The sequence below is a fragment of the Cryptomeria japonica genome, chromosome 4 (genome assembly GCF_030272615.1).
Source record: "Cryptomeria japonica chromosome 4, Sugi_1.0, whole genome shotgun sequence".
In the NCBI taxonomy this organism is placed as follows: domain Eukaryota; kingdom Viridiplantae; phylum Streptophyta; class Pinopsida; order Cupressales; family Cupressaceae; genus Cryptomeria; species Cryptomeria japonica.
Window position 1 is genome coordinate 383,921,169 of NC_081408.1, and position 21,852 is coordinate 383,943,020.

At 35.9% G+C, this 21,852-nt stretch overlaps 1 protein-coding gene across 3 annotated transcripts in view; it reads right to left on the reverse strand.

Moving 5' to 3' along the window:
- Nucleotides 1-21,852, reverse strand: part of LOC131047689 (serine/threonine-protein kinase ATR) — a 41,278-nt gene that overhangs the window by 7,829 nt on the left and 11,597 nt on the right. For all 3 annotated transcript variants that reach the window (XM_057981490.2, XM_057981505.2, XM_057981497.2), the window contains 3 exons: nucleotides 1,005-1,149; nucleotides 305-919; nucleotides 120-195 (listed from right to left, as the gene is read on the reverse strand). In XM_057981490.2, the coding sequence (XP_057837473.1) occupies nucleotides 120-195; nucleotides 305-919; nucleotides 1,005-1,149 (836 nt within the window). The remainder of the gene's footprint in view (nucleotides 1-119; nucleotides 196-304; nucleotides 920-1,004; nucleotides 1,150-21,852) is intronic.

Here is a 21,852-nt window from a genome sequence, read left to right on the forward strand (position 1 = left end):
TATAACCATTAAAACAACTAAATCATGAGAAAGTGCATAGCATTTAGCAGCATGTAATGCCCTTCACGGAATTCATATTTGAAAATTGAAATTTGCCAAAAATTAAAATTAAAACACACCTTTTAATAGCAATATTCTATTCACCACATCAAGAAACAATGATAGCTGAGACATTTTAAGAGTACCCTCCTGACCCTGTAATTGAAACTGTAAAATAAGACTTGAAGTAAAATGGAAGTCACACTGCCTGCTTACACAAAAAAATAACAACCTACAAACAATTTTCGTAATTAAAAGTAAGCACCTTCTTAAGAATCCATGGTATCCATGTCAAACTTTTCTGGACGATGCACACATAGCACAAAGTATTTGGATATTTACAAAATACTTGGTAAAGAATGCTCAAAGCAGTTAAGCGGCTTTCTTTTATAGAATCTAAGCAAACATCGTCAGGGTTTAAAGAATCAATGACATTAAGAATTAGCTTGTGCAAATAAGCTGCATATAGTTCTCCCTGTTGCTTCAAGACATATTTGGAGCTATGCTCCACTGTGCATTCATTGACACTCATATTTGACGTACATAAAGGTGTCCCCATAGCAGGTTTAACACCAGCTACTCTCAAGTTATATTGCAGTCCTTCACTGGATTTTAGGCGTTTGGTCCATGTATTGTCAGCATCTTCAATAACTCTTTTCTTCCCACCAAATTGTTCCAGGTCATTCGAGGATGAATTGGCCTTTATGGCAACTTCACCTCCCACAGACTGGGGGCCCAACACCTCAACAGCAACTTTAATACAATCAACAAGCTGAAAGCAGGGATCAGAGCAGTGCAAGAGTTCAACAAGAGCATCCAATTTCCAAATATATGGTGGACATATATTAGCTATCCGAACATATGCATTGCACATCGCTACCTGAAACATCATGAAGGGTACAAAATTCAACCACAAGGTTAAGAGTTATTTAGGACTGCTCAATATGTAGTAAGGCACAGCTCACCTTCAGCTCTTGGCTTGCTGTATTTAGAAGTGTTTGAGTAAACACACTTAGTAACTCTTGAGCTGTACATTCTACAATGTACTTGGGACATATATCATACAAAGCAACAAGGCAAGCACCCAATGCTGAATCATAAATTGCTGTCCTGTGAGAGCACAATTTTATCCATAAGCCTTTAATCCACATCTATTGACTGTCAATATGAATCTTGTCACAAAAGCAAAAACAAAAATCAAAAAATCAAAAAAGAAATTAACATTAGCAGTAAACTACAAGCAATTATGCAGAAACAATTTATCAAATATGATGAACAATGCCACTGAGCATAGTAAGTATTCATATGGCAATGGGATGGATGCCAGAAAACAAAGAAAATAAAATGCTTGCAGAAAATCAACAATACTAAAGATGTTCTGGTGCACTACTCTCAAAACTAGTAGGTTGCAGGTGAAGAAGCTTTTTGATGTTTTAAAATATCGAAAGTAAATTATGAACAAACAGGAGAAAAGTGTGTGATATTAAGGTCTGATGGTTGATGAGATGCCCTGGGGTATTTCGGAAACGTGTCTCTAAAATCACAAGTTCTAGGTTGCCTTATCATCCATCAAAGTCTGGCAGTCAAAAGCTAGACTAAGAAAATTTTGTTAAATGATGATGGCATCCGATTTGCTGAGTGAAGAAACGATAAGTCATATGATATTGTCTGATTACTAGATCATTTTAGGGATATGTAGCCTGAGAATATACAACACCTTTTGTTGGCAACCTTTAGTGGGAAGAGCCAACTCTAGTTGAAATCAGATGATTAGGCAACATAAGAAGAATGACTGAAAAACCATTTTCATTTTGCACTTCATCAAATCTCTTTCAATTGCCTAAACCACAACAAATTCAAAGGCACAATGACAACCAAATAGAAATCATTATGAAGGTTGAGTATGATGCCTTGATCAAAAATCATTACCTGGGAGATTGTGGAGTTGCCTCCAAGCAAACAACCCATTGGAGGCAAATGGATCTATAAGGTCAAATGCAAAGCCAACAGGAATTACATAAATCCAAGGCTCATCTTGTTGCAAAAGGATATTTGCAATATAAAGGGATATTTGTCATTGATGTCAACCTTACCATCAAACCATCTGCAAATGTAGGATGAACTTAATGCTCTTCCTTCCTCTAATGCTCTGCGTTTCTCTAACTCTCCCTCTTTGACATCAATGGCTAAGGGGTGTCTAATACTATCACAAAGAATCTCCTCTTTTTGTAATACTTCCTCTTGATATCAATGACATCATTTTCCTTTTTCCAATAACTCTCCCCTTTTCGAAATCAACAGTAACAAGATGCTCATTTTTCTCATGCATCACCTGATCTATCTTTGAATTGTCTTCTCCATGGAGCTTAAGGATAATACAATGATTAGCTCCCCCTGAATTCATGCTTCTTCTCAATTTTGTGCATGAAATGCAATTTCCACAAGCATAGATTTATCCTTCTTTTAGTTATCTTGCTCTTCCTTCCTTTTCCAAACTCTTGTAGATTTTCCTTTTTGTTTGACCATGGTATTCTCCTTCATGTTCTATCTAGGTGGTTTCACAAAACCACTTGTACAAAATTGTGCTATATGTCCATAATTGTTGCATTTATAACATAAGACATTATAATCCACTAAAGGGGCAAATGAATTATAGTTCCTTCTTGAAAATCCACAAGGACTTATATATTTTCTCCAGCCAAAATTTCTTGTATGTGTCCTACAATCTCTTGCTCTATGACCAAACTGATTGCATGAAAAGCAATAACCATTAAAGGTGTGTTGCAATCTCGTCATATGTGCCTACCTTGGGGGGAAGGACTTCCTGAATTTGTCCTTGTTATCTTTGGGAGGAGTGTAAATCTTCTGTGGGACTGGACTTCCTCCTTGTTGCCTTCCTTTTTGATGGGACTCTTCAAAATATGTACATAGCCTTTTAGCCTATCTCCATTTACCTTCTTTGATAATTGTGTAGCTTTTGAACTTTGACCTTCTTCGTAGCCAATACCAATCTTATTGTAAGTTGGCCTTTGGCTAGTGATAATATCATCTAACGTTTGGTACTCCTCTCATTCTTCAAGCTTTGGTTCAATTAAGCATTTGTTTTCTCCAATTGCTTTCTCAAAGAAACAATCTTAGTTTCTAGCCTCTCACAATGATCTTCTTTTGTTTTCAATTGGATTCGTACCTCTTCCTCTATTTGCTTTGCCTCTCAATTTGAACTTTCATATCTATGATCATCTTCTCCGGTTCTTCAAAACTTTGTGACAATTCAGTCTTAGATTTACTATCCTCTTGAATTTGTAATTTTTGCTTTGACTTCTCTTCTCTAAGCTTCTTGATCTCTAAGCTTCTTGATCTCATATAAGGCAAAGATGAATTCTCCTTCCAAATAAACTTCCGCACCTATTTCATCATAATCTTCCTCTTCTAAATCCATCTCTACTTTTCCTTCACTCAAAAAGTCGTCTTCTCTTTCAAAGATATCATCTTTTGTTTTTATTGCCATGTGTGTTCCATTTATCACCCCCTCACTTTTGCTTGCTCCTTTGTTATCATTTGCATTTGATTTTGTTGGTGCTTGTTGATCAATGCTTTGCTTGGTATTTCCTTTTCCCTTGTGTCCTTTTCTTCTTGCCATATGTGCTCCCTAAGATCAACCTTTGAGTGGTTAAATTATATTCAAAGGAACCAACTCTCATAACAATTGATGAGCACACAATTATACTGAGAGGTGAGTGAATCAGTATAATAAAAAAAAAAATCTTTTTCAACTTAACAAGAACAATAACATCAATTGCACAATATTAATAATGAGAAGAACACACAATTTACGTGGAAACCCTTACAAGAGAAAAGCACAGAAAAATATTGCTTACAGAAATTCTCTTACAAACTTCGTAGGCACCAACCTACAGAATACACCAATCCCCTCTTAAATGATTTGTAGCCACCATCCCACTAGAGCCACGAATCCCCACTTATGAATTCATTGGCACCAAACCACTAGAGACACCAATCCCCACTTATGAATTCATTGGCACCAAACCACTAGAGACACCAATCCCCACAACTTAGCACCAGCTCAATAAGAGACGCCAATCTCTTTTGATAGGAGGCACCAACCTCTCCAATACGAGGCACCAACTCAATAACAACAAAGTCTTTGGCTTCCTCAAAAACTGCTCTAACCAATCTGTTCAAATCTTCCTTGAAATCTGATATAAATCACCTTGAAGGGTCTGCTACAATTCTGCCTTAAATCATCTTTAGAATCTACTATAAACCCTTCAAAAGTCTGCTAATAATATCTTCATAATCTTCCCATAAAATCATCATAAATCTGCCCATACAGTCTTCACAAAATCTTTATAAATCTGCTCTATTCTCCTCCTTATATCTGCTCAAATATTCTCTCCAATATGCTTCATAACTCTGCTCCTAAATTTGCTCTTATCTTCTACATAAATCTGCTCTAGAATTTGAATGGTATTCTTTTTAATTGCTTCCCTTTTGCACTATATAATATCCTTTTATATACCCCAGAAATTGCCTCTTCACCCAAGAGAGATGTCTATTCCAAGAAGTATGCCATATTTGTAAATAATAATTTTGTTTTATTATCCCCACGAGATGGGCCAACTCTATGAGGGGTCAGTTCCTTGAGCAATTATAGTTTATTTATTAATTTACAAGGGCACTAGACATGGGTCGGCCCAAAAAATCAATCTATTTAATTGCATTTTAAATATTAATTGGGTGCCAAAATAGGGTTGGCCAGCATCGATTTCAACCATGTTCTTCATAAAAAAATCCTTCTAAGATCGGCCAGTAAAGCATGTATTTGTCTTACATAACCACAAGAAGCCGGCCAGCATGTACAGACGTGTCTTGGAAAATATACCAGGGTTTGGTCAGCTAGCATATGAAGGAATAAACTTAGACTTGTCTTATGTAAATGTCAATACTTGGTTGATATATATATATAGATTAGTGGCCTTTTGCCTTTGTTGACAAAATGCTCTCTTTAACTTTGACATCAATGACAGCTATAATATTTCCAACACACATGGTCTAAAACTTTCTCATTCAAATCTCTATTTAGTACTCTTGAAATTGTTGATTCAATTTGGTAAAGTTGCCCCTAGAACTAGGCTCATATAATGACCAATAGTCCTTTCAAGGGGCGATTCATTTGGCATATTGTCTGATATGATGTCCTTATACTATCAATCATTTTGAGACTTATGGCTCCAATGCTTCTCTTTCACCTATGATTGTGTCTAGCACCTTTGTAGTGCAACAAATTCTAGGGATCAAGGCAAAACACACATTCTCATGTCTCAAACCATCAAAGAACTTTCTTCCATTGACTAAACAAATTCCAGCACTACTACAAACTTGCATTTCTCTATCCTTCAACAATACTAAAGTATGTTTCTTGCCATCGTTCCTCACAATGCAAGTATTTTCTCTCCCATTATGTACAACCTTTATATCATATCAACATGGTCTACCCAACAATAAATGGCATACACACCCATTGGCATAATATCACACAAAACTTCATCATGATATGTTCCTCCCTTGAATTTCATTAGACATCGTTCACTTACAGACACCTTATATTCTTCCTTCAACCATGAGATTCTATATGGACTAAGGTGTTCGAACCTCTTCAATTTAGCTTATCAACCATCTCTTAAAATATTGAATTATATACACTTGCACTATCCATTAAAATTATACAGCACTTAGCTTCTATCTTACATGCAGTTCTAAACAAATTCTTCCTTTGTGTCAGTTCTTATTTCTCTTCACCCTTTTGACTCTTTCATCGATATGTGTAGCTCTTGTACTTCCTTCAGGTCTCCTAGTGCTTCCTAAATTTTGGGGACATTCAAATGCTCTATGACCTTTAGCTCCACACCTCCACACCTAGAACAAGTTTGACTAAAAGATCTTCCATTATCTCTACCATGTCTTCCTCTACCTCTTTGATAACCCTAAGTTATGTCATTGTTGTGTGTATTGTTACCCCCTCTTGCTTCTATGTTATCACCAAACTAAGATCTTCTCTGGAATCTTCCTCCTCATCAATTCCATTGCTTTTGTCTAATTTAAACTCTTTTGTTCAACTTCTATTTCCTTGTCAATGCAAATTGGTATGCTTCTACTATTTTAAATCTCACCATGCTAAGCTCTTCCTGAATAGTCCCTCTCAATCCATTGATGTATCTTGCAATCTTTTCCATGCTTCCTCATGTCCAATTTTATTAATCATTTTCTAAAATTCTTCAATATATTCCTTCACTCTCCTCTGCTTTTGTCTCAAATTTTGCAATCTTTTCAATAATTCTAACTCATAATCACCAAGTATAAATTGGTTCTTTAGCTTGGTAACAATCCTATCACATTTTTCTATTTGTCCTTTCCTCTTCCTATTTCCTTCCACTTGTACTTCTTTCCACCAAAAAACAACATGTCCTTTCAATTTAGTCCTAGAAAATCTAACCCTCAAAATCTACATTTCTTCATCCTCAAAATTTTCGAGGAAAATTTATCCAGTCAATCAATTCTTTGGGATTCATTTTGCCAAAATAACTTGCAATATCAACTTGAGGCCTTCTACCAAGTTTGGAGATAGCTTTCAACACCTTTACCTGATCTATTTCTTCATCTTGGTCTTATATTCTATTCAGTAGCTCATTCGTTCTCTCTTCTTTCAATCTCTTTGTTGCCGCTTGCGTCATTTCTATGGTTGTGAGCTCTTCCTCCATCTTCGTCTACAACATATAATTGGATCTTCATTGCTTTCATCACTTGAAACATCTCTTTCCTCTTTCCAGCAATATTAACAACACCTTGTTCTCTCCATAGAGGCATCTCTTATAATAGAAACTGCCTCAAGTCAATGATCAATACACAATCACCCTTTGCAACTACCTCTCAAGTCAGTGTTTTGTCCACAAGCTTCTTGTAGACTACCTCAATCATTTCTTATCACTATTGCAAGCTTTAGGATCCCAAACCTTATTCTTTGATACTATCTAATGCAATCATGGGCAGAGGGTCTAATTGAGGATTATCCGAACATGCAGCCAAATACACAACACATATAGTGGAGTTCAACTTAATAGCAAACAATAAACTTGATCCTTGTTGATTCACAGTCATGGAATACATTACAATATGCCGCAACAGCTTACAACATAAGGCCTTGGCCTTCAATGATATATGGACACCAATATGGGTGAATTACAAATTCTCTAATTACATTGCAATACAAAGCTTTTTTTATGGGTGATGCTAATATAGTCAGAATTTAGCCTTAGGAATGATCTACATGAGCTGAAATGTGGTGCAATGTAATGAGTACCAATTATTTTATTTTTTTTGATGAATTTGTTTGAGTGACACAATGCAATGAAATGATAGACAATTGCTGATGGGAATATTCTAAGACCTCACTCATGAATATTTTATGAACATTTGCTGGTTACAATGCATTGGAGATTGACAATACTAAAGAGTATAATAACAGAATATAATAACATTAACTCTTCACTGTTCACAATACAACAATTTTCAATACATGAACAAACCTGTAGCAGTCAAAATCTCTGAGATGACAGTCAGCAACAATCCGAAAATTTACTTTTGGATTATCCTTTGCACAGTTCAGAGGTGTTGGTTAGATCCTAAGGTCTTCCCATGCAATACACTTCACTCCTTGAGAACTCAGAACTGAAAGAACAATGATTCACAAGTCTTCTTGACCTTCCATGTGACTGAAATTAAACTCAGAATACCCTACACCAGCTAACTAGGCACAAGGGCCTCAATGGGCGATTTAGTAATTTATTTCTAGTCTCCTCACATGCCCCCCAAACTGCAAAGAACACTTCAGACTGTCTTCTTAGCACCTAATTGCCTCCAATGGATGTATTTTGCAGCATCTAAAAGTAGATTTTACTCAAGAAAAACCCCACATGCCACTACAGAAGCTATATGGCCCTTTCATAGGGCGATTCCTCATGGAAAATCAAAAATCACCCCAACCCCTTCGAATGACATGGAACTTTGTCGTCCAGCTGAGGGAAGTGCAATGAAACAATACCAGATAGGTGATCCCCTAGGAGATATGAACCGAAAAGAGGGACTACCTGTCGCAGGAAGTGTAAGGCCAGATATGTATTTTCACCCCAAAACTTTCAAATGCATCAATATCACTAAATATCACCAATCACACCAAAAACCCTGAAGTCTAAATCAAAATACCATATAAATCTTTATCCTTGCAAAACCCGAATTACCAAAACTCAAGCAAATCAAGTGTATTCTCTGAATGATAAGTTGATAACAATGAACCAGCTAAGGTGAGTCTTACACCACCAAAACCACACAAATTGGAGAGGGTTTTCATCCTCAACAACTCCAAAAAGAACTCCAAAGCTCATTTTGATAGCATCTCTATATGTGTGCAAACTCACAATGAAGAAATGAGAGCCTAGACTCCAATATATATAGCGCTTGGAGGGAAAAATTATGGCATTTCAAATATTTGAACATTTTATTCCCTTGAAAAGGCCCTGTTGTGAGGTATTCACACATTGCCCCATTGAAAATGGGGACCCCCACTTTTTGCTTTCTAGGTTGTCTTAGAGTCTTTGCTATTAATCTTTGCATTGAAGGGATAGAGTTTCTCAAGTAGCTAGAGGGTCATCAAGTCAGGTTGGTCTCCTTAGGGTGGAATGAAGACAGTCGGTTGTGAGCATGAAAGTAGATCTAGAACCCCTTGGATCATGCCTAGGTTTCTTGTGTTATCTGATCATATTTCTAGTGGCAAGAGTAAACCTTGGTTGAATGAATTGTGTCCTCCTTAAATTTCACATAGACCCTCGTACCTTTCGAAGGTCCCAGAGTGATTTTTTTTGCATTTAGCTCTCGTACCTTCCCAAGGGTCAAGAGCGAATTTGGAGAGATCATGTACCTTGCTCCCTCACTGGAGCGAAATTTGCCTAAGTACCTTGACCTCTTACCTTCCGAAGGTCCCAGAGTGAATTTTGAGATCATGTACCTTCCAGAGGTCCTAGAGCGAAAATTTCACCAAGGGCAAGTACATTCCAAAGGTCATAGAGCAAATTTCCTCTATAGGTGTTCTTAAAGGTCAAATTGATGATGCTTTCATGTGGAAAGATTGGAAAACTTAAGGCTAAAATCAATAACGTAGGAGAAAGAGGAAGAAATTGAACTAAGGGTCAACTCAAAGCCATATACCTTGCCAAAGGCCTATAGTGAATTTTATCATGTGTACCTTGCTGAGGCCCTAGAGCGAATTTTGCTTCAAGTCATGTACCTTGCTAAGGACATGGAGCGAATTTCTTACTTGGACCCTGTACCTTGCAAAGGACATGGAGCAAATTTCTTACTTGGACCCTGTACCTTGCTAAGGACATGGAGCGAATTTCTTACTTGAACCTTGTACCTTGCTAAGGATTGAGAGTGAACTTTTTATGAAGATATGTACCTTGTTGAGGTCCCAAAGCGAAATTCTTTACCAAGTGATGTACCTTCCAAAGGGACAAGAGCGAATTTTTTTTACCAAGGACATGTACCTTCTAGAGGGTCTAGAGCGAATTTTTGCTAAGGTCATGTATGTACCTTGCTGATGGTTTAGAGCAAAATTTGGAGTTTACCTTGTCAAGGACATTGAGCGAAATTATTCCTAAGGTCTTTTTGAAGGCTAATTCAGCATTAAAGCGACTAAAACACTTAAGGTTTGAGTAAAGTAAAGGCAAGTGTAAGAGGTTGGATGATATGTATACACCAAACCATGGGCTCCTGATTTGAAGCAAAATTTCCATATACCTTGCCCATGATTTAGACCGAAATTCCTTGAAGATATGTACAGTGCCTCCTAATTTGACCGAATTACACCTATATCATGAACTTTTGATTAAATTTAGTGAAAAATTACATGAAATCAGAATGAGAGATCAAGTCAAAATAGGAAAAGGTTATAAATCATGTGTGTTGATGCTCAACTATTTGTTTTGCAGGAGGTAAGGAAAGAGATCAAAAGGATCAGGTTGGAAGAAGGAGGAATTTCAACACCAAGAACAAGATACAAGGAAGATGCCTTCAAGAAGCTTCATCAGCAAACACAAGAACATCAAGGGAGGGAAGATCTCAAAAGATTCCCACCACATCATGACGACATGAGGAGATCAAAAGTTACAAAGAAGAGATCATCCAACTACCTTAAGGCCGTAGTACATAAAGAAAGATAACCCACAAGATGGAAGAATGTTTTACAATCTTGAATTCCCTTCAGGAATCCAAGAATCGAAGTCAGTACGATGAAGAGCTACATTCAACCAGTTGCATCATTCATCAAGTATGTCGAAAACGAAGGAAGATCAACCAAAGTCATCGCAAGGCCTACATCGACCATGATTGAAGAAGCAGATAGTTTCAGAAGAGTTAATCGAAGTTTGCTTCTCATCATCATCGTCACTTGAAGCAAAGTGTATAATAGTATCAAGAGATATCTCTCAACATCCCTTCATGATGATGAATTAAATCAAGTTTACAAGTGCAAGATTGAGGTGGCAGCCCAGTCATCCCTTCCACCAATCAATGAAGTCCACATCAGCATGTCTAGATGGAATGCACCTAGTTCATACATGGATGCATGAACTCTGATGTACTACCCTCGATATCTATTGGTTCACATTCACTAAATATAATTTTCTGATTGGCTAAGGAAAGTTTGTTGTAACAAACCCTAATTAGGGTTTCATTGTAAAATCTTGGCCATTGATGGAGAATCAATCCTGGCCGTTCATTGTAAATGAGCTCTCTATATAAAGCTCAAACTCTTCATTTGTAAAAGTTAATAGCTAATAGTTAGTAATAGGAGAAAATAGAATAGCAATTAGAATAGAAATTAGATTAGGAGAAGGCAAAGATTGTTGCCAAATTTTGATTTGTTGCTTCAACAACTCGCATTGTCTTTACTTCTCAATTTATTTTCATGTTGATTAGATTGAATAAAGGAAATCGTTGAATGAATTTGTGTGGAATTCGTTTTGTCCATACCACTAGCCTCTTGTTGATTGTAAGTGTGCCTTGCATGGTCAACTGGAGTGATATGAGCTTAACTTCGAATCGTTATACGTCCATTGCTTATGCAATAACTTGAATGGTGATCAATGTTGATGGTAATGATTTGAACATCTTTGAAACGTCCTTAGAAGATTGCACTGAGCTTGTGTCAAATTATTCAGTTTGACGATGAGACCTTGCCCGGTAGGATTTCATCTAATAATTCACTCATCTTCCTACAATCTTAGGATTAGAATAGACTCTCTCAACTCCTTATCTTATGCCATTTTTTCAAAATCAAGCTAGTTTAGGACAAAGAGCATCACCATATTACGACATCAGATGATCGAGTTCCAGCAGATCAAGCATTAAGGCATTCGAACGTAAGTCCCCTTGTGATTCCAGCATAATCACATCAAACCAATGAGCTTATCCACACGTAGTGACCCTACATTCATGAACCTTGGAGTCTTCTCAAGTGATCCTTAAGCTAATCTTCAGCATTTGAGAGATTTTGTTCAAGAGAGGATAAGACGCTTTTGGGTATTTTATTCTGTGTTCGCATGTGCGTAAAAAACACATCAACAGGCCCCCATAAAACCTTTTTGAAAACAAATTTTATCCCCCACAACCTAGGCATCCAACTTGAGGACATAACTTCACAAAAGATAACACTTAAGTTAAATATTAAAAAGTCACTTTTAAAACACTTAAGTGAAAATATTAAAATACTTTCCATCACCTTATAGAAAATTTGCCAAGGCACCAAAAAAGAGGCCAATTTGCACTGAAGCAAAATAGAGGCTAAAGCGAATGTCACGCGCCCAAAATGGCACCACCTAAAAATAGCTCATTCTTGTCAAAAAACCACTGAAATTGAAAATCTGAGCTCTCATTGAACAATGAGTCCCCTAACCATCACCGAATAGCCTAAGGGAACCCGAAAATAGGCTAACAAAAAGCAAGGCTGACTAGGTTCAAGAAGGGGACATTACATGCAAAGCTCAATGCGGAATGAAGTGTGCAGGCTTGAAACATGTAAAAAGGAACCCTCTAGAATGGATGCGGTGAGAATCATACAATGGATGTCAGCGTGGTTCATACCACAAATGTCCCTAGGACCAATAAGCTACGAATGTAACCAAGTGTTACCATAAAGCTTGTATAATCACAACCAAAGTTTGAGGACTCGAACTTGCCACAGACTCAGCAACCCAAAAATTGGACTCGGACTTGGACTCGACAAAAACTCGGGAAAGGACTCGGCAAAAAAAAACCATAGTTTTACAAAAACAGAAAAAAAATGATCTTGTTTCCTCTCCTTCTTCAAACCCTGCAAACCTGTTTTGAGCAAATACAAATGCCAAATGAGTGAAAGACTAAAAAAAAACACTTTTAAACCTTGGATGGGCATGTTTCACTGTGACACGAGTCTTCTTGTCGGACTCGCGAGTCCTAACCACAGACTCGTGTGAGTCCTTGGCACAAACTCACGAATCTTGTGCCAAGACTCTCCCGGACTTGGCTTCCGGAGCTTGGCGAGTCGACTCGGCCTGCCAACAGACTTGTGAGTCTAGGCAAGTTTGTGGCAAGTCCGACAAGTCTGCAAACTATGCTCACAACAAATTCAAAACAATGACTTGGGACTAAACTCTAATATATCTAGTAACAAGTCTAGAATTGATTATATGCCTTTGCAATGATAACCAGTGGTAATCAATGATGACTAGAACATTATTCATTATTGTAAACATGCAAACAAACAAACAGAAAAAAAAATTGAGTGATGGAAGATTGTTGTCACATCCACAATGCTCCTACATCACTTTATCTCCCACTCAAGTAGAGTACAAAGCAATAATCAATGTCAATTGTGAAGCAATCTAGCTAAACCAAATTTTGGTTGATTTTCAACTCCCTCCCCATACACCTACTCCACTTCTTTGTGATAACCAAAGTGTATTGAAGTTGGTGAAGGATCCAACATATCATGCACACACCAAACACATTGAGATTCATCATTACTAAATTTGGCAATTGGTTGATCTTGAATCCATTTTTCCTCATTACTACACATCTCAAGAGTAGTATGATCTAATGAGTAAGCCTCGTGATCTTGTTTTCTTTGTCAAAATTTTTGACAACGTTGGGTTTGTTTCTAGTTTAGTTATTATAGAGTATTAAATATTAAATAATAGTTGTTGAGATTATATAAACATAATAATGTTTGTTTATATATAACATTCATCTAGTGGATGACTCTTGACAACACTCCAAAATAAAATTTATGCACCTCTTTCACCTACAACTTTCACTTAAAAAGTTTCTCCGAGTGAATCCAAATGAGATACCTATAGTGAGCATTCAAACAGAGTTCGCGACATGGACGAGTTGTTAAATGTGAAAGGATCTAGGTCACAAGTTTCAATAGGGTCTAAGAGATCATGTGACACTTTTTCTAAGTCATCACATGCTTCAAGCTCTCTTTCGAGCAAATGACATAACCCTTCTCCCTCCTTGTAGTTGTCCCACCCAAGAAATGTTGCCTTCATCCCTAACAAAAATTCACTTCCTCACGCTCCATTGAAGTCGGTTTTTCTCCTCATAGAACATTCCTAGAAGTCATAAAGGAAAAGAACGCTCTATTAGATGGCAATGGTGCAATTTCAAAAGAGCATTTGAATGTAATGCCTTAGTCAAAACCTTGGACCATCTAAAGGTTGTGGGCTTGTCTCTAAAATAGGAGACCTCTTTGAAAGCTCTAAATGGACCAACCACAAATTCTGCTATGCATGTATCAAATGGGCATTCAAATGGCTGAATGCAATCTTTTGCAAAAAAATTTGATCTAGTCTCTAAAGTTATTTTTGATATGGACAAAGGTGTTTACATTGTGTAATTTTCTTTGAAGCGCCATGCACTCATTGGCAAGTTCCACAAATTTTGACCCAACCTGTAAGGATTACACAAATGATCAACCAAGGCATTGACGTACATTGTATCTGCTTAAGTCACATGTTATTCTATTTCCCTACACTCAAGGATTCATCAACATAAATAGCAAGACTAAAGAAGATGGGAATGTGATCTTGGATATAGGGCCATGGTTTGGGGAAAAACACTTTGTTTAAAGCCTTGGTACCCTTCTTTTGACCCAACAAAATATCCTTTCCCACAATCTATATTTGGGTTCACCTATGTACATACCACTACAATTTTGGTGTGAATCTAGTCTGTGAGAAATTGGCAATTTGTTAGGAAAGTTTCTACATTTTTTAATAGAACAAAAAATCAATACCACAGTATTTTTGCCAAAATTTGTGTTAAAATGGACTTTGACAAGGGCCTTTTAGAATCAATGCCCTTTCGAAGAAGAATACATGGTGCTTCTCAGACACTCAATTATGTGAACATCTGTTTCAAATGGTGTAAGTGGCAAAGGATCAAATTTCACTATACATTGTACAAGGTATGAGAAGAAAAATCTCACTTCAAAAGCCACCTAGTGATAAGGGATCAAACTTCACCATTATTGGATTGATCCACTCAAAGTTCAACAAATAAACTCTCCCTCCCAACCACTTGGGGATCAATTTGCTCAAACCTCTCATGTCTTAATAAATGATGGTATAATTGAGCATTTGTCGTTAAGGAAAGCCCCAAAGTGTGATACTCCCTACTCTGTCAAGCTCCTAATGAAAAATGGAAGACAACCCACTATGCTCAGGTTTATTTTGACTCCATTGTGGCGACTCAAGCAATCATAGATAAGGAGGATTGAACACTTGTGCAAAAGAAAAAGACACCTCAAAAAGAAGAAAATATCCACATAATATGATTCTCCACTCCTACAACAAAGTAGGCAAGAGAGGCAAGACCAAAGTTAAGTAATTACTTTCCCTAAAATTTCTATGCTTTTGTCCAGATTTCCTGTTTACAAGAATCATTTTGTTCCATTGTTTAGGGTTTGAAGCTTTATTTTTCATTCATATTTTGATTTTCAAACAATGGGGGAGGACCCTTACCCTCACTTCATCATCAAAAATAATAATTAAGTTTATTTACATCAACATGCTAATAAAACATTTTCATTATAACTAATTGATAAGCCCCATGATATAATAAATAAATAATGGGGCCTGCACACATTGTGTAGTGCCTCATTGCTTTCTCAATCTCATTTCTTTGTGATGACAATCTCCTTTCCATGCATGTTTGGTGTCTAGTAGAGTCAAGTATGGTGACAACACCTATGTGCGTCCACCGTTGTGGGATGCATTTGGGTTTCATGAAAAAGAATTGTTGGTTGTGTTTTGCTAAGTTTTCTCTATAGTTGTTTTAGGGCATCACATTATGGGTTTACCATGTATGGTCAGGAGGTGAGTTTCTCTTGTTGGTCATGTTCTTGTTGGAAGTTGGAGCTTGTGCTACTCTCTGCAACTATTGGAGTTTTCATTTTATAAAAAAAAGAGAGACCAATGTTCTTGTTTCAATCTTGTGATCTCTTTTAGGAGAAAAGGAATTTGATATTATGTTAGAATTCTTGCTGTATTTGAAAAAGTGGTAATTTGGACAATATAATGCTTCAATTTATCGGAACTATGTGATTGATTGTTAATATGCTTCACTATCATGTAATAATGATTGTTGGTGAAATATGAACAAAGGAATGGAATTTAAAGTGTCAAAAACCCAATCTCTTCTCTCCCTCCTTATTTTCAAATCAAAAGAAAGTGGAGTTGTAGACCAAAATTGATAAATCATTTTATTGTGGAGTTGATTATTTTTAATGTTTCCTCATATTGGTGTTTAAAGCATAGAAGCTTTAAATTGGAAAAATTTGTGATTAAACGCGATCATACAGAAATTGGACTCTTCAACAATTTTTGGGCATAAAAAATCATGATTATTTGACCACGATTTTCAACTATTTTTTGGCATTGAAATTATGTATAAATCACAAAAAAATCAGGAGAGAAATTCCTGCCATCTCAAAAATCCTAAAAACTGCAAAAACATTATTTAATTGGCACTCAGCAAAATTCTAAGCACAAAACTGGAAGCGCAAGCATGTCATTGAGACATGGTGAATAATAGTGACACATTGCAACAGATTTCATCAGCAACTCGCAAGTAGGCATCGATCTTTTGGTGAATAGGTCTCATTTCATATCACGATTTTTCCTAGTTTTCTGTATGGTTCAAATTTTAGTGTTGCGCATGTCTGCTATGTGTGAGTAGGTTTAAATGAGTATTCCTTTGAACATATGTTGAACGGTGGGATGCAGGATGAAGAAATGTTAAACAAGCTTACAAAAAAAATTAATAAAGAAATGCAGAATTCTAATGGAGGGAAATATTGAGGGGAGGAGTTGCTGAGCCTGTTTAAACTTTAAACTTTTCAGAAAAGTTTTGCCCAGGTCAATTATGTAATTAGTATAGCCAATATGAGGCAGAGCATGGGATGAGTCTAATTGTAATTAGTAGCCATGCAATGATATATCAGAATTTATCTTCAGTAAATTAGTAAATACACTTTATGGAGCTTCTTAGAAAAAGACTTGATATGCCATTTCTTCATGCACTTTACAATCAGTTATTTTGGGCTTAGAAAGCTTGCCATTTTATGAGCAGTATCTTTCCCTTTGCTTATCTTTTACTTGTCAGTGATCACTGCCGAGGATTAAGGCCAATTAATTCTAGTTTTCTGGGAATAATGAATATTACAAGATTATTTTGTCTATTTTGTGTTTGATGGTGGTTTAATATTTTAAAATAATGTTAGATTGTTTAAGATGCATTAGACAAAACTTTAGAAGGAGAAAATAAAACAAAGAAATTATATTTTTTTTGTAAATTACCAAAGCCATTTGTTGGGATTGTAAACCAGAACCAACCAAAATAACCCCATAGCCTAAAAAATGCAAACATTTCTTAGGCTATGGGGTTATCTTAGCTGGTTCTGTTTGTTTGTGAAGTTAGCATTTTTTAAAAGCAGACTCAATTAGATTTTCAACAAGTACTTATATGATGAATGTAAGTTTGTTGATGGGTTTTTTTTTATTTTGAAAACTGAGGAAATCTTATGAATTTGCATTGTTAAGGGTCAAAACAGTCCCCTGCAAGTGTCAAAACTTCAAAATATCATAACTTTCTCATTCCCTTACCAAATGTGTCATGAAACCACTTGATCTGGAGGTATAGGTGATCTTCCAGACACATTGGTAGCATGCTCTTTTAACATATACTTATTATTTTCAATATTTTTTAGTGATTTTTGTAATAGTGTCTTGCCCACTATTTGTAAGACTGTTGGGTGCATGATCAGTGATATTTGACACCCACTATTTGTTCATCACACAGGCTAAGCCTCCTTTGAGATCATCTGTTGTTCTTCGAGTCTATTTGTAAGTTTCAAAGAGGAATATAATTGTACTTCTGTTATCACATTCATGACTACATAGATATGCACAAATGAGGAGAATGATTTTTCTTTACCTTACACATTCATTACCTCTTTCTCCCAAACCTTTTGTTCAATGTATTCTGCAAAATCTTGCTATTTACTTGTGTCAAGGGTCCAATGAATGGAAGTCCTCAGATTATTTTCTCCAAAACTAAATGTTATCTGAAATGAGACATATACAACAGAGATGTGATGGAGTTCAAAACTTATGCCAATATTCAATTATCAATACTATAGGAAGGGGATGAAGTTATACGCAGTAGTTTTGTGAAGTTGATTTGGACAAGACAAGTAGTTATTGTGTGTTGTACTCAATTGATAATTTTGTTGTATTTTTTTACCTTGGATAAGAAAGTAGAATGGATTGTGATTTAAATCCAAATGAATACCACTTAGATCATAAATACTTTGAGAATGAGTCCAAATGCAAAACCAAAACCTCCTCCTTTAAATTTTGAAATCTATAATTTAGCTTGTATTGAAATAAGTGGTTTCATCAAAACCTGTGTTCAAATTCCCTCAGGAACTGTTGTGCAAGATCCTACTGCATTAATACAAGTTAAACACTTTGAAGTGTATGCTATGCATGCCTAAAGCCCAGGCCCCCATTCATGTCCAATGGACCAAGGAACTGCTAAACCCACACTGACAAAGCCAAAAGAAAAAGACAAATGATTTTATTGCTTCATGAACATAGAGTAAAAATATGTACATTATTAAGCTTTATGTTCAAATGGCAAATATGATTATCAATGTTTATGTGTGTCTAGTATGCTTATATTTGCTCTATATTAGTTAAAATTGAGCTACATAGGTTGTCACCCAGCAACAAAACGCCATTGGAAAAAGAATTAAACTGAAATTTGCAATTTTTAACCAAAAAAGTATTGGTGCCCTCAAGCTTTTGTGTGACCTTTGATGTCAAACTATACTATAAAATCATTTGGATGAGGTAGCTCCAGCCATGAAAAACTGAATTAAAATGCTTTTGCAGATTTGTCATAATGCCACGTCAAAAAGACTTTGTGTGGACACATTGCACATCAGTCTTGAGTACAAATAAGGTTAAGCAATTGGTGAAGGTTAATATCCATGGCGGCATTAATTGCTTCAATGGGCATTTGGCAAAAGAAGCAATTAATTAACACCACTACTTGCATAAACAACCCTGCATATGTCTCATATGAGGCAAAACAAGCTCTTCATATGATTTCTAAGGATAAGGCAAAAAAAGGCAACAACTAGGATTGAAACAGCTTATAACTCTACAAATGCTAGAAGCGATCCTTTGTATGAGGTAGTTGGTGCACAAGAGTCTTTCAAGGAATGTGGGTCAACACCTTCTATAGCACATCACCCAAACATAGGCGGAGGAAACATTCATTTTTTCTTTGCACCTCATAGTACACCAGGATCACAAACCACTCTAGAGAGTACAAGATGGAGAAAGAATGTCCATGAACAAGCAAAGAAGGCGATTGCAAATTTATAATACTACTCTAGCTTGTCATTCCATGTTACCAAGTCTCCATACTAGCAACGTATGGTGGAGATTTTTGCAGCTACAAGTCCTGGGTTTCAAGCCCCATCTTACAAGATGTTGAAGGTTAGTTTGCTCAATGATGCAATACAAGATGTAAAGGATGTCGTTAAGAACATCCACGAGAGTAGGCAAAGACTATTTGTACCATAATGTCAGATGGATGGCCAGATAGAAGAAATCGAACCCTCATCAACTTACAAGATGTTGAAGGTTAGTATGTTCAACGATGCAATACAAGATGTTAAGGATGTCGTTAAGAACATCGACGAGAGTAGGTAAAGACTAGTTGTACCATAATGTCAGATGGATGGCCAGATAGAAGAAATCGAACCCTCATCAAGTTCATCATCTCTTGTGATATTCGCACAATATTTTTGAAATCCATAGATTTATCAAATACAATCAAATTTGTAGCTACATTGTTCGAGATGTTTGACCTAATGGTCAAAGGTATAGAGCCACCAATGTGGTTCAGTTTATTACAGACAATGTTGCTACTTGTATTGTTGCTCAGAGACTCCTAATGGTCAAATAATCTTCTATGTTTTTTACCCCATGTGCAGCACATTGCCTTGATCTAATCCTAAAAAACATTGGAAAACTTGAATGGGCTAAGATGGTATTGCAAAAGGCTCACACAACTACCAAATTCTTCTATAATCACACAAGGGTTTTATGAATAATGCACTCTTTCATAGAGAGCAAAGAACTAGTTTGACCAAGGGTGACAAGATTTGCAACACACTTCCTTGCACTACAAACTTTTCGCCTACAAAAAGTGAATTTGAAAGGAATGTTAGTTTCAAATGAGTGGATGGAGTCTGGCTTCACAAATCAAACAAATGGCATAGCAATGGCAAAGTACATTTATTCTACTAGTAAAAGTCTTGAGACTGGTGGATGGGAAGAAATCCCCCCAAGCTATTTGTATGAGACCATAAATAGGGCTAAGGAGGTGAAGGGTAAATGGAGAATAACAAAGACAATTATATGCCATTATGGGGCATAATTGATAGAAGATGGGATCAACAAATGCACTCTCCTGTCCATGTTGTTGGATACTATCTCAATCCAACATTGTTATATAGTTTTTCATTCAAAGATAATGATGTTGAGGTCACATAGATCTTGTTCATATGCATGGATAAAACGTTTCCTATAACAAAACAATTGTAGGCAGCTATTGCAAAGTTGTCAATGTACAAGCAAGCAAGGGTTTTCTCTCAACTAAGGGTGTCATAGAAGGTAGGAAGACCTTCAAACCAAGTAGACTCTATAAACTTTTGGCACTCTCTCTATTTCATTTGACATGTGAATTAAAAGTGTTTAGATTTTTAAGATACTCTTACATGATATCATCTCCAAATAATTTGTGTTTTTCAATGCAATTCTGAGATTTTTTTGGCCATGAAGCCAAAAAATCTATGGATGGCAAGACACATTTTGAGCCACCCATGCAATTAATCTGCTTGTGAGCATACTTGGAGTAATTTTTAACACATACATTCCAAGAAATGCAACCATCTAACACAACAACAGATGAATCACTTGGTGTTTGTTCACCACAACCTTTGCTTGAAGCTAAAGAAAGCTCAAAGTTAGACTTTGAATATACTTGAAATCATAGTTATAATTGTATTCATTATGTTTTTCACTTGTAAGGCCAAGACTAACTTCTAAATGGACATAATCAAGTACTATTGAGGATGACCAGTCAATTGAGCTTGATAAGATTGATCGAGAGTTTGAGTGTATTGTTAGTGATGATGACTTTCTTGACCCTGAGGATTTTTGTCATGTCCCCTCCCTAATCATTATTTATATAAAACCTAAATGAAATAATTGTTATTAATAAAATATTTATTAATGAAGGATTAATTGAAATTATTAAATACTTGTTTATTTATTAAATATTATTATTATATTCATTAATAATAATATTCTGAAATATTCAAATAGAATAAATCAATTGAATATTAATAAAAAATATTATTATTAAAACAATTATTAATAGGTGAATTAAATATCATTAATAGAATTATTCATAAATTACTATTACATGTATCAATTAAGTTTGTTATCAATGCACTGATTTAATTATTGGCATCGATACCTAGTAATACATTGGTTTTGGAAAGGACATGACCCAAGGGTACCATCCAAAGAATCATGTCCTCTTAGAAAGGACGTGGCTAGTCAGAGATTTCAAATACCTTTGACCTCCCCCAGCATAAGTCACGGAAGTGGGAGAATAAAGGAAATAGGGGGGGAAGTGGAAAGCAGTAATACGGGAGAATATGAATGGGACCTGAAGGATATAGCAGACCAGCCAGATCAGAACAGTATTAATTATAGGCAGTAATACCATTGTTCTTGGTGGTATGCTGAGAATGAACTTAATATATATGCTTAAGAAGAAGCCCGACAGAGGAATCTAGTAATAATATAAATGTTAATATAATAATTATAATTATTACAGTATTTTCTGAGAACTGCTCTGCAGTAATAAATAAATAAAGAATATATATATAAATGTATATATATATAAACATAAACATATATATATACAAATATTTATATGCAAATAGAACTGGAAGTTTACTAATAATGATAACAGTAAATTACGTAACAGTGAGAGAATTCACTTTATAATCAGTATTATAATGGAATAAAAATCCCAGATTAAAGAAATCAG